This window comes from Juglans microcarpa x Juglans regia, chromosome 5D (genome assembly GCF_004785595.1).
Source record: "Juglans microcarpa x Juglans regia isolate MS1-56 chromosome 5D, Jm3101_v1.0, whole genome shotgun sequence".
Lineage (NCBI taxonomy): Eukaryota > Viridiplantae > Streptophyta > Magnoliopsida > Fagales > Juglandaceae > Juglans > Juglans microcarpa x Juglans regia.
This window is the reverse complement of record NC_054602.1, coordinates 16,056,724-16,067,363: the sequence shown is the minus strand read 5'-3', so window position 1 is coordinate 16,067,363 and position 10,640 is coordinate 16,056,724. Positions and strand designations below refer to the sequence as shown.

Genomic DNA, 10,640 nt, shown 5'->3' with positions numbered 1-10,640 from the left:
AATGTTGTCTTCACATCCATATGTTCGAGTTCCAAATTCAAGCTTGCTACCAATCCGGATTGACATCATCTTCACCACCGGAGAAAATATCTCGTCAAAGTCGATTCTATTCTTCTATTGGAATTCTTTGACAACCAATTTGGCCTTGTGCTTTATCAGCTTTCCTAAGCCATCTCTTGAACATCCATTTGTTTTTTAGGGCTTTCTTTCATTCAGGAAGTTTCACCAACTTATAGGTCTGATTTTTCTATAAAAAACTCAGCTCTTCTTGCATTGCCTGCACCCATAGGCTTTATCAGCATGATTTTGAACTTCCTGGAAGCTCTCTGGCTCCTGCTTATCAATAAGTAGAATATAGTCTGATTTCGGATATCTCTTCGACGAAATCAGTAGGCAGCCTCTTACCGATCTTCTTGGTTGAGCTTCATCAACCAAATGAGATTCATCACCATCCAACCCCTGTGGTGGTGCACCAGCTTCTGGTGGAAAGGGTTCTTGTTCCCCCTGCTCGACAGCCTGAGCTTATTCTTCTGCTTCTGAATCTAGATCCTGCACATCCTCATTATCTGTAGCAAACTGTAATGGTGCAGGATTTGGAGTATAGGAACTAAGCTCTCTTGATGTTTAGGAAGCTTCAGTTCCTATGTGTTGGTTTTCATGGAACACAACATCTCTACTTCTGACAATTCTCTTTGTCATTGGATCCCATAACTCGTATCCGAATTCTTCATCTCCATATCCAACAAAGATACATGGAGTTGACTTGACATCGAGTTTTTGTCTCAACTCCTTAGATACGTGTGCAAAGGCTTTGCACTCAAACACTCTCAGGTGAGAGTAAGAGACATCTTTTTAAGACAAAACCTTATCAGGAACTTCAAATTCCAGTGGTGCAGAAAGAGATCTGTTGATCAGGTACCAGGTAGCACGAACAGCTTCACCCCAGAATGGCTTTGGTAACTTGGCCATGTTGAGCATGCATCTTGTTATTTCCATGATGATCCGATTCATTTTTTCGGCTACACCATTGTGTTGAGGGGTATATAAGACCGTCTTCTCATGTCGAATACCGTGATTAGCGTAGTATGCAGCGAACCTTTTGAAAATACATTCTCCTCCATTGTCCGTTCGCAGGCACTTCAAATTCTTTCACGTATCTCTTTCCACTAGGGTGTAGAAACTCTTGAAGTACTCGAATACCTGATCCTTTGATTTCAAACATATACCCAAACCTTTCATGAAGCATCATCAATGAATGTCATGAAATATCTGTTACCTCTCAATGAATCTTTTTTCATGGGACCACATACATTAGAGTGTACCAGACTCAACAACTCTGATCCTCTCTTTGTAGAGGAATTAAACGAGACTCTACCCCGTTTGCCAAACAAACAATACTCACAAGGGTTTAAAGCTGTTCCTTTGACAACTTTGATGAGTGCCTTCTTCATAAGCGTATCTAATCCCTTTTTCACGAATGTGTCCGAGTTTCTTGTGCCATAAATTCTGTGATGCCTCGTCTTCCACTGCATTGAGGCTATCATAATCGATCTTCACATGGGTCTTGTACAACGTACAACAAATATGTCATTGGGCGACAACCATGGCACCTTGTGACAACTTCTAAGTGCCTTTACTGAAATAGTTGTCATAGCCCTATCGATCAAGGGCTGTTCCAGAAATCAGGTTAAGCCAAAGGTCAGGAATGTGTCGAACATCCTTCAATACCATGGTGCAACCAATGTTAGTTTTTATCTGCACTTTGCCAACTCCCACGATTTTCAAGGAACTGGCGTTCCCCATGCTTACCGTACCAAAATCTCCTGCTTTGTACGAGTGAAAAATTCACTATAGGAAGTGGCGTGGTATGATGCTGCTATGTATACCACCCACTCAACATCGTGGCTTGCAACGTGCAGACACGTCTTGACACTGGTAGAGAGTATTGCCACATCTCCCGAAAGAGTGACAAGAGTTTCACCATCTTCTTTCTTCAGCTTATTGCTATGACCTTGCTCCCTTAAAAACTTGCGGCAGTTTTTCCTCATATGGCCTTTTTTGCCACAATGGTAACACTTCATTTTATCTGTCTTCTGGTTCCTGCTACTGCTGGACTTTCCACGTGGTTGAGACTTCCCTCTGTTTCTGCCTCCACTTCTCCCTCTATGATTACCTTGAGGTCATTCTCTATTCTCAGTGCAAAGGACATGAGATTGATTCATGCTCATCTCCTTTCTTCTAGCCTCCTCATTGAACAAGGCATCATTAACCATCGTCATAGTAAGTTTACCATCTAGAGTAGAGTTACTTAGGGAGACCACCAGCGTCTCCCAACTGTCTGGTAATGAATTGAAAAGTAGCAGGGCTTGTTCTTTATAGCAAAGATTCAACTTGACATACTCGAGCTGGTTAACTAGATTTTGAAACTCGCTAATGTCCTCGGTAACAGATGTGTCACTTTTCAACTTCAAGTTAATAAGTCATCTCATCAAGAGGGCCTTGTCTCGAGTAGTCTTAACTTGATACATATCCTCCAACTTTTTTCAGAGGTTTTATGCATCTATCTCTTGGGTCACGTGGTGAAAGACAGTATGGTCGATCTATTGCATGATCTGACCGATAATCTTCTTGTGCGTCTTATTCCACACTTGATCCCGTATATTCATTTGGTTTCTTCCCTTCATTTTTCAAGGGGTCAAACAGATCTTTACAGTTCAAGAGATCCTCTATCCGATGTCTCCAAAGATTGTAGTTTGAGGCAGTCAGCTTTATCATGGCCCCTGATGGTGAATCCTCCATGGATTTAGACTAATTCTAAATAAAAAATGCAAGTATAGTATCTTTGAGGTAGAATATTGCAAAACGGAGAGCACCGTTGTGTCCGGAACGCCTGGTTTTGTTGGAAACGAGTCTAGTTTCGTCAAAATCGGATTCAAATAGAACAAGGATGAGCAAAAAAACTAAAACATGGACTTTGTCGCGAGTGCAGTGTGTGACGATCGAAAAATGCGTAGGCGCATGGAAGTCACACACCTTTTAGTGGTCAGTAGTGCGTGAAATGCGTGGACGTCACACGCAAATACTTCTCTGGAGCGCGTGTGGCTCCTGGTGCGCATGGGGTCACCCGCTCGATCCTCTCCTTGGCGTGTGTGGTGCGTGTTGACAGTGGACTTCACTCTCCAATCTTCAGAAGGTGCGTGCGGCGTCCGTTCAGCCTTTGGTTTTCACCACTTTTCTTGTCTCGATGAGACGAACACAGTGGTATGTTCAAATTTACAAACTGAGCAGCGCACTAAAACCGCTTTTTGTGTAAAAACTCCTTCCAACAATCGCTCTGATACCACTTGTTGGGAAAAACAACACAGCAGAATGAATAAAAGCGGAAATAAAATAGCACACCCACGCAGTCAGTGACACCAAAAATTTAACGTAGTTTGGCAACTATTTACATCTACAGAAAAGAGTTTCACTAATAAATAGTGGAACACAAAAAAATATTACAGAGGAGGAGCATCACACTCTACTCAACTCAACTATCTTCTTTTCTCTCAGAGCTCTCCTGGCTCTCTCTCTTTTATCTTCTTCCTTGGTGTGTCTAAGGCTCTCGCTGGGAGCCTCAATTTATAGGCAAATATTAGTATGAATGTATTTAATTTGCATTCAATTGGTAACTGCAAATGCAGTTACTTGCTAAGCGCTGAGCAGCTATTATGGACTGCTCAGGCATGGGTATGGACTTCAACAAATTCTATCCAATAAATCCAAACCCCTAAACTAATTTAGGCTTTTGGATTGAAACTCTAAAATTTTTCCTAAAAATAAAACACCAAAAGTCTAACCTAATCACACAATCCAACTTCACAGTATCCAAAACACAATCCTATCATCCATCGAAAATATAAAACAATTCGTATTTCAGAATCTCAAACTTAGGGCCTCAAGATACTTACAAGGTGAGATTGAGGGAAAATGAAATTTGCGACAATGACGCCGTGACTGAGAGAGTTAAGAGAGTTTGAGAGAGAGAGTCTAACGGGTTGTTTGGAAATAATTTCCATCTCATCTCATCTCATCTTCTTCCCAAGCATCACTCAAAGACAAACACTTTTAAACTAATCATTATAACTTTTTCAAATTAATCATTACACATTTACCAAACTTCCAAACAAAATACAAAAAAATAATTCAGTTTTTTCAAATCTCAAAACAAAAATAATATTAAAAAAATAATATTCTAATAATATTTCAATTTTATAATATTTTTAACTTTTTTTGTCTCATTTTTCAAGAGGTAGTAAATACTTAACTCAAACTATCTCACTATTATTCACAAACCATCTTAATATTATTTACAAAATTCTCATCTCATATTTCTCCTCATGCATTCCTTAAGAGAGGCATGAGAAAGAGACACATAGATGCAGAGCAGGCGATGATTAAACCTAAAATGAAATGACGCCGTATAAACTCTTCGAAACGACGTTGTTTCATTACAAAACTTATTTCTTTTTAATATATATATATATATATATATATATGGGCTAGGTGATCAAGTGAAATCCGAGCAGGATAGAAGCCTTGCCCAACACCCGTCCCAGCCTTTCACAATGGGCAGTTGCCCGCTCGTTCGCCTGCCCGTCTACTTGCATGATCACTACAAGAAAAAGCGTCATTTCTGGCGATGTAATCGCCGCTAATAGCCTATTTATTGTTATGGTAAATTCTTTGTGTCCATTAGGAAAATCGCCGGACTAGATCATTATTTCCGGCGATTTTTTGTCACCGCTAATAAGGTTGTCCCAAATACGCTATGTATAGCAACTCAGCCGTTATCATTAAAAAAAAAAAAAATCGGCGCTACAATTTATTATTTCTGGCGATTTTATGTCGTGGCTAATAATATTGTCGCAAAATGTAAAATCCTATCCATCTTGCTTATTACGGCGACATCTAGGTCGCCGTAATAAGTCCTACACAGTAACGAAAACCTAAATTTTCCCCCTCGCGCCTAATTTCCCTATTATTTCCCCCCCCCCCCCGGCGAGTTTTGCCCCTCTATCTCTCTCTCTCTCTTTGTGACTCGAGGCTTCGCACGGTTGTTTCCGATTGCTGTCACCGCCTTCTCGCCGCCTCGCCGCCTAGCCGACGCAGGTGAGTTTCTCTTTCATTATTTTTGGCTCCACCGATCTCTCTCTCTCTCTCTCTCTTTCTCTGACTCGAGGCTTCGCACGGTTGTTTCCGGTTGCTGTCTTGCCTTCTCGCCGCCTCGCTGCCTAGCCGACGCCGGTGAGTTTCTCTTTCACTATTTTAGGCTCCACCGATCTCTCTCTCTCTCTCTCTAATGCTGCCGCTGATCAGTTTCCTGGCCGAGTATAATATTGTTTTCTTAGAACCGAATGACTACTGCATTTTATCTTGAAGTACTTACCGGCCAGTCCATAGTCCGAATGACTGCATTTCATATGGAGTCCATGTATATGAAGTTCTTATCTCTGTACTTGAGCCCCAAACAAGAGAAAGAAAAAAGAAGTCATTAAAATCTCTATCATTGTGTGGCTTTTATTTTCAGCACATAAGCTTTTGTTTGACATTGAAACTGCTGTGATATTTGTCATCTGCATGCTTAACCACTACCAGACTTAGATCAGAGAGTTCATCACATTGACAAAAGTTTACTCCAAGTTTATTAATATTGTAGTTGGAGATTATCTTCCATCTAACGCTTTCTAGCTAGATGATCATGATCAGCCATTTTTAATGCAGTGCATGCTTGTCCCCACCATGAAAATATCTTCTATATATTTACCTGGAAGGACTAGTACTCTAGCTATATATATATATATATAAATGCAGGTGAGACCCTGTTCATATAGATATATATATATATATATATATATCCTACTAATTAGCACGACTAAGGCTAGCTTGCAACTCAAAGTTCACGCCCACATCAATCCTCCATGTTACAATTCTAACACACACACACACACAAATGAATTATTAGAAAATTTCAAAGATCAATCGACATGCATGCAGTAAAATTAATATTTATATTAACAATTATATATAATAATGCAACATTTTGTGATAGTACTATGATAACTAGGATGGAAATTAACAAGCTGGCTGTTCAGTTTGCTTGTAGCACACTGAGTGATTTTATTATATTTATTCACTTATATATACGTGTATATTGTAAGTGATTTTATAGGTCAACTAATAATATAAAATGCAGTGCACGCTTGTTCCCACCATGAAAATATCTTCTATATATTTACCTGGAAGGACTAGTACTCTAGCTGTGTATATATATATATATATATAATTGATCATGTCACATATAATTAATGGTGGTTGATCTAGAATCACATGGCAACAGCCTCAACTATTGTTGAGCTTAATCAAGTGGTTCTCATCTCACTCTAGTAATCATTGCCTTTTTTGCCTTAATTTACACCTTCGCCCTTTGCCTCCAAGGGCTTTCAGTTTCTCCAAATTCCCTCTCCATGCATTTACTTCCTCTCTTCTTCTTCTTCTTCTTCTTCTTCTTAATATGAAGGTTTGTTCTTTCCTCCAATATTAATTTTTCTCAAATTGTATTAGAGATAGTATTGTTTCCATTAGTTCTGTTTTAGTTCTGTTACGTCTCTATTATTTCTCTTTTTAGTAAGTTACATTTTAGTTACATTTTTAGTAACAGATAGGTTAGTTTTGTTGCTTAGGTATTTAAAATATTTCTTTCCCGCCTATTATACACGGTATATAAAGCATTTCTGCTTTGATGTATAAACAGAAGTCTTAATACAGAAAAGAATTCGATGCTCTGCATCTTTTTGACACTTTCTTGATATCAATCTTAACATGGTATCAGTTTGAAAAACACATTCCCGCGCAATGACTGATTCTTCTTCAGTATCATCTTCTCCCTCTGATCCTTCTTCTGATTCCTCCAGTCCTTACTATCTTCACCATGGAGATAGTCCAGAATCCATTCTTGTTACTCAAGTTCTCATTGGTGACAATTACCATACATGGCGTAGATCCATGCTAATGGCCCTCACTGCCAAGAACAAAGTTGGTTTCGTTGATGGCTCTATTGCCAAACCAGTAGGTACTTCTTCTCTTTTTCATAGCTAGACCAGATGCAATAACATGATCTTATCTTGGCTTCTTAATTCTCTTTCTAAAGAGATTGCTGCTAGTGTCATATATGTCGAATCTGCCAAGAAAGTTTGGTCTGATCTTCAAGAACGTTTCTCTCAAGGAAATGGTCCTCGGATCTTTCAACTACAGAAGTCTATTGCTTCTCTTATGCAGAATGATCTCTCTGTTAGTGCATATTTCACTCAAATGAAAGGTTTATGGGATGAATTGATGAACTATAGACCCTTACCTGTATGTTCATGTGGAGGTCTGCGTACATTGATGGCCATGCATCAGCAAGACTATGTTATGCGTTTCTTGATTGGGCTGAATGACTCATTCTCTCAAGTGCGTGGTCAAATCCTTTTGATTGATCCACTTCCTCCTATGAACAAGGTTTTCTCTCTTGTTCTTCAAGAAGAGCGCCAGAGAGACATTGGATCACCTCTTATCTCTCACATTCCATCTGCTGCACTCTCATTAACAGCAAAACAGGCTCATCAGATTAAACCCTCCACTCGCAAAGATAGACCTATTTGCTCCCATTGCTCTGTTCCTGGGCATACCATTGAAAAATGCTTCAAGTTACACGGATATCCTCCTGGATATCGCTCCAAAGGAAAATATTCCACTCCATCATCTTCAGCTCATTAAGTTGTTGGTGATTCTACCTCTTCATTTCCACTCACACCACAGCAATGCCAACAGCTTATAGCTCTTCTCAATTCTGAATCACATGTGTCTCAGACAGCCAATGTGATTTCTTCAGTCGATCATCTTTCGGGTAAATTTTCTTCTGTTTTTTTCGTTAAAACAGCATTTCCTATGCACATTACTTCAAATGATTGGATCATAGACACCGGTGCTACGGATCATATGGTCCATTCCACTTCACTTTTCACTTCTTTTCATTCCACACATAACTCGTTTGTCAAAATGCCCAATGGCATTTCTGCACCAGTTACACATATTGGATCCATTCATCTATCTCCGCAGCTCATTTTGCATAATGTTCTGTGTGTACCTTCTTTTCAATTCAATCTTCTTTCTGTTAGCCAACTAACCAAATCAACATCCTGTTGCTTAATTTTTTCTGGTAATGCTTGCTATATACAGGACCTCACCCATTGGAGAATGATTGGGAAGGGTAAAGCCAAAGGAGGATTATACATACTGCAAAAATCAGATGATCATGTTACTCTTCCTTGTAATTCAAATTTCAATTCTACTTATGTTTCACAATCTAATCATTCTGAGTTTGATATTTGGCATAAAAGGTTGGGTCATCCATCCTTTTCTCGAATAAAGTTGTTGTCTTCTATTATACATACTGCTTCCATAAACAATGACATTCCATGTTCAATTTGCCCACTTGCTAAACACAAGAGATTGCCATTTCCTTCTCACAGTGAACACATTTCTTCATGTCCTTTTCATCTTATTCACTGTGATATATGAGGCCCATTTCAGTCTCAGTCATTGGATGGTTTTAAGTATTTCTTAACCATTGTAGATGACTTTTCTAGAAGTACTTGGGTTTATTTGATGAAGTCAAAATCTGAAACTCGAGTGCTATTGCAGAATTTCATTAATATGGTTGCCAATCAATTTGATTATTCCATCAAAACTATAAGGACAGACAATGGCACTGAATTTGCTATGCCTCATTTTTTTTCTTCTAAAGGCATAGTTCACCAATTATCTTGTGTGGCCACTCCTCAACAAAATTCAGTAGTTGAGAGGAAGCACCAACATATTCTCAATGTTGCTCGTGCTCTTCTTTTTTAGTCCAATATCCCTTTGTTTTTCTGGTCTGACTGCATTCTTACAGCAGTGTATCTCATTAACAGGATTCCTTCTCCCTTGCTAGCAAACAAAACACCATATGAATTACTTTTCAAAAAACCACCCTCATATTCTCACCTCAAAGTGTTTGGCTCTCTTTGTTATGCCTCTACACTAGCTCACAATCAATCTAAATTTGCTCCTCGAGCTAGAAGATGCATTTTCATTGGCTATCCTCTTGCTATTAAAGGATACAAACTCTATGACCTTGATAGTCATACTGTTTTTGTATCTCGAGATGTTGTTTTTCATGAACACATCTTTCCCTTTAAGTCATTAAATCAAAATCTCAGTGCTTTACCCCAATCCTCTCCTGTCTTTCCTACACCTATTCTTGATCAACATGTTTCTTTTCCATCCATTCCAGTGAGTTCATCTCTATCTGATTCTACAAAACCTGTCAATTCAGAATCCACACATTCAGAATCCACTCATACAAAACCTGTTCCTAATCAATCCACACCTTCACAAGATCATTCTCTTCCTAGAAGATCTTCTCGAGTACATAAACCACCTGGTTATTTGCAAGATTTTCATTGCCATTTGGCATCCTCATAGGCTTGCTCTTCTTCATCTTCAATTGGGAATTCTGGTTCTTTATCAGGTAAGCAATATCCACTCTCTCATTTTATTGGTTATTCTCATTTATCATCTAAACACAAAGCCTTCACCTTAGCTCTTTCAACCTTTGTTGAACCCAAGTTTTATGACCAAGCTGTCAAAATTCCTCATTGGAGAATTGCTATGGCTGAAGAAATTCAAGCCTTAGAAAACAATAACACTTGGACATTAACTAATCTTCCGCATGGAAAGAGTCCAATTGGATGCAAATGGGTTTATAGAGTAAAACTGAAATCTGATGGGACACTCGAGAGGTATAAACAAGATTGGTTGCTAAGGGTTTTACACAACAAGAAGGAGTAGACTACTTTGATACTTTTTGTCCAGTTGCCAAAATGGTTACTGTCAAGTGTCTTCTTGCCATAGCAGCTGCAAAAGGTTGGCATTTAATCCAATTGGATGTCAACAATGCCTTCCTTCATGGAGATTTGTTGGAAGAAGTTTACATGTCCTTGCCTCCTGGTTTTGGTGACAAAAGTGATACAAGAGTTTGTAGGTTGAACAAATCATTGTATGGTTTAAAACAAGCTTCAAGACAATGGTTTGCTAAGTTTTCTTCTACCATTCTTGATCTTGGTTTTAAACAATCCAAAATAGATTACTCTCTTTTTACACGATTGCAAGGCACCAGTTTTATTGCTTTACTAGTATACGTGGATGACATCCTCATTGCTAGCAATGATATAGAAGCTGTCAATATTTTCAAAACATTCCTTGATCAGAAATTCAAGCTTAAGGATCTTGGGTCTTTGAAATATTTTTTGGGTTTGGAAGTTGCAAGGAATAGTTCTGGTATCTCTTTGTCTCAAAGGAAATATGCCTTAGAGATTTTATCAGATACTGGATTCATGGGCTCTAAACCTGTTAAAACTCCCATGGAACAACACCTCAAGCTATCTCGAGTTGATGGTGCTATTTTGGAAGATCCTAAGGCCTATAGGAGATTAGTGGGCAGACTTCTTTACCTTACTATCACACGGCAGATATCACTTTTGTAGTCCACACCTTAAGTCAATTCATGGACTCTCCTC

General features: G+C 38.8%; 1 protein-coding gene across 1 annotated transcript; it reads left to right on the top strand.

Annotated features, from left to right (window-relative positions):
* The first annotated feature begins 6,894 nt into the window (after nt 1–6,894).
* LOC121265732 lies at nt 6,895–7,797 on the top strand. Its single transcript, XM_041169410.1, has 2 exons — nt 6,895–7,111; nt 7,190–7,797. The coding sequence occupies exons 1-2, from the start codon at nt 6,895–6,897 to the stop codon at nt 7,795–7,797; spliced, it is 825 nt and encodes a 274-aa protein (XP_041025344.1).
* The last annotated feature ends 2,843 nt before the right edge of the window (nt 7,798–10,640 follow it).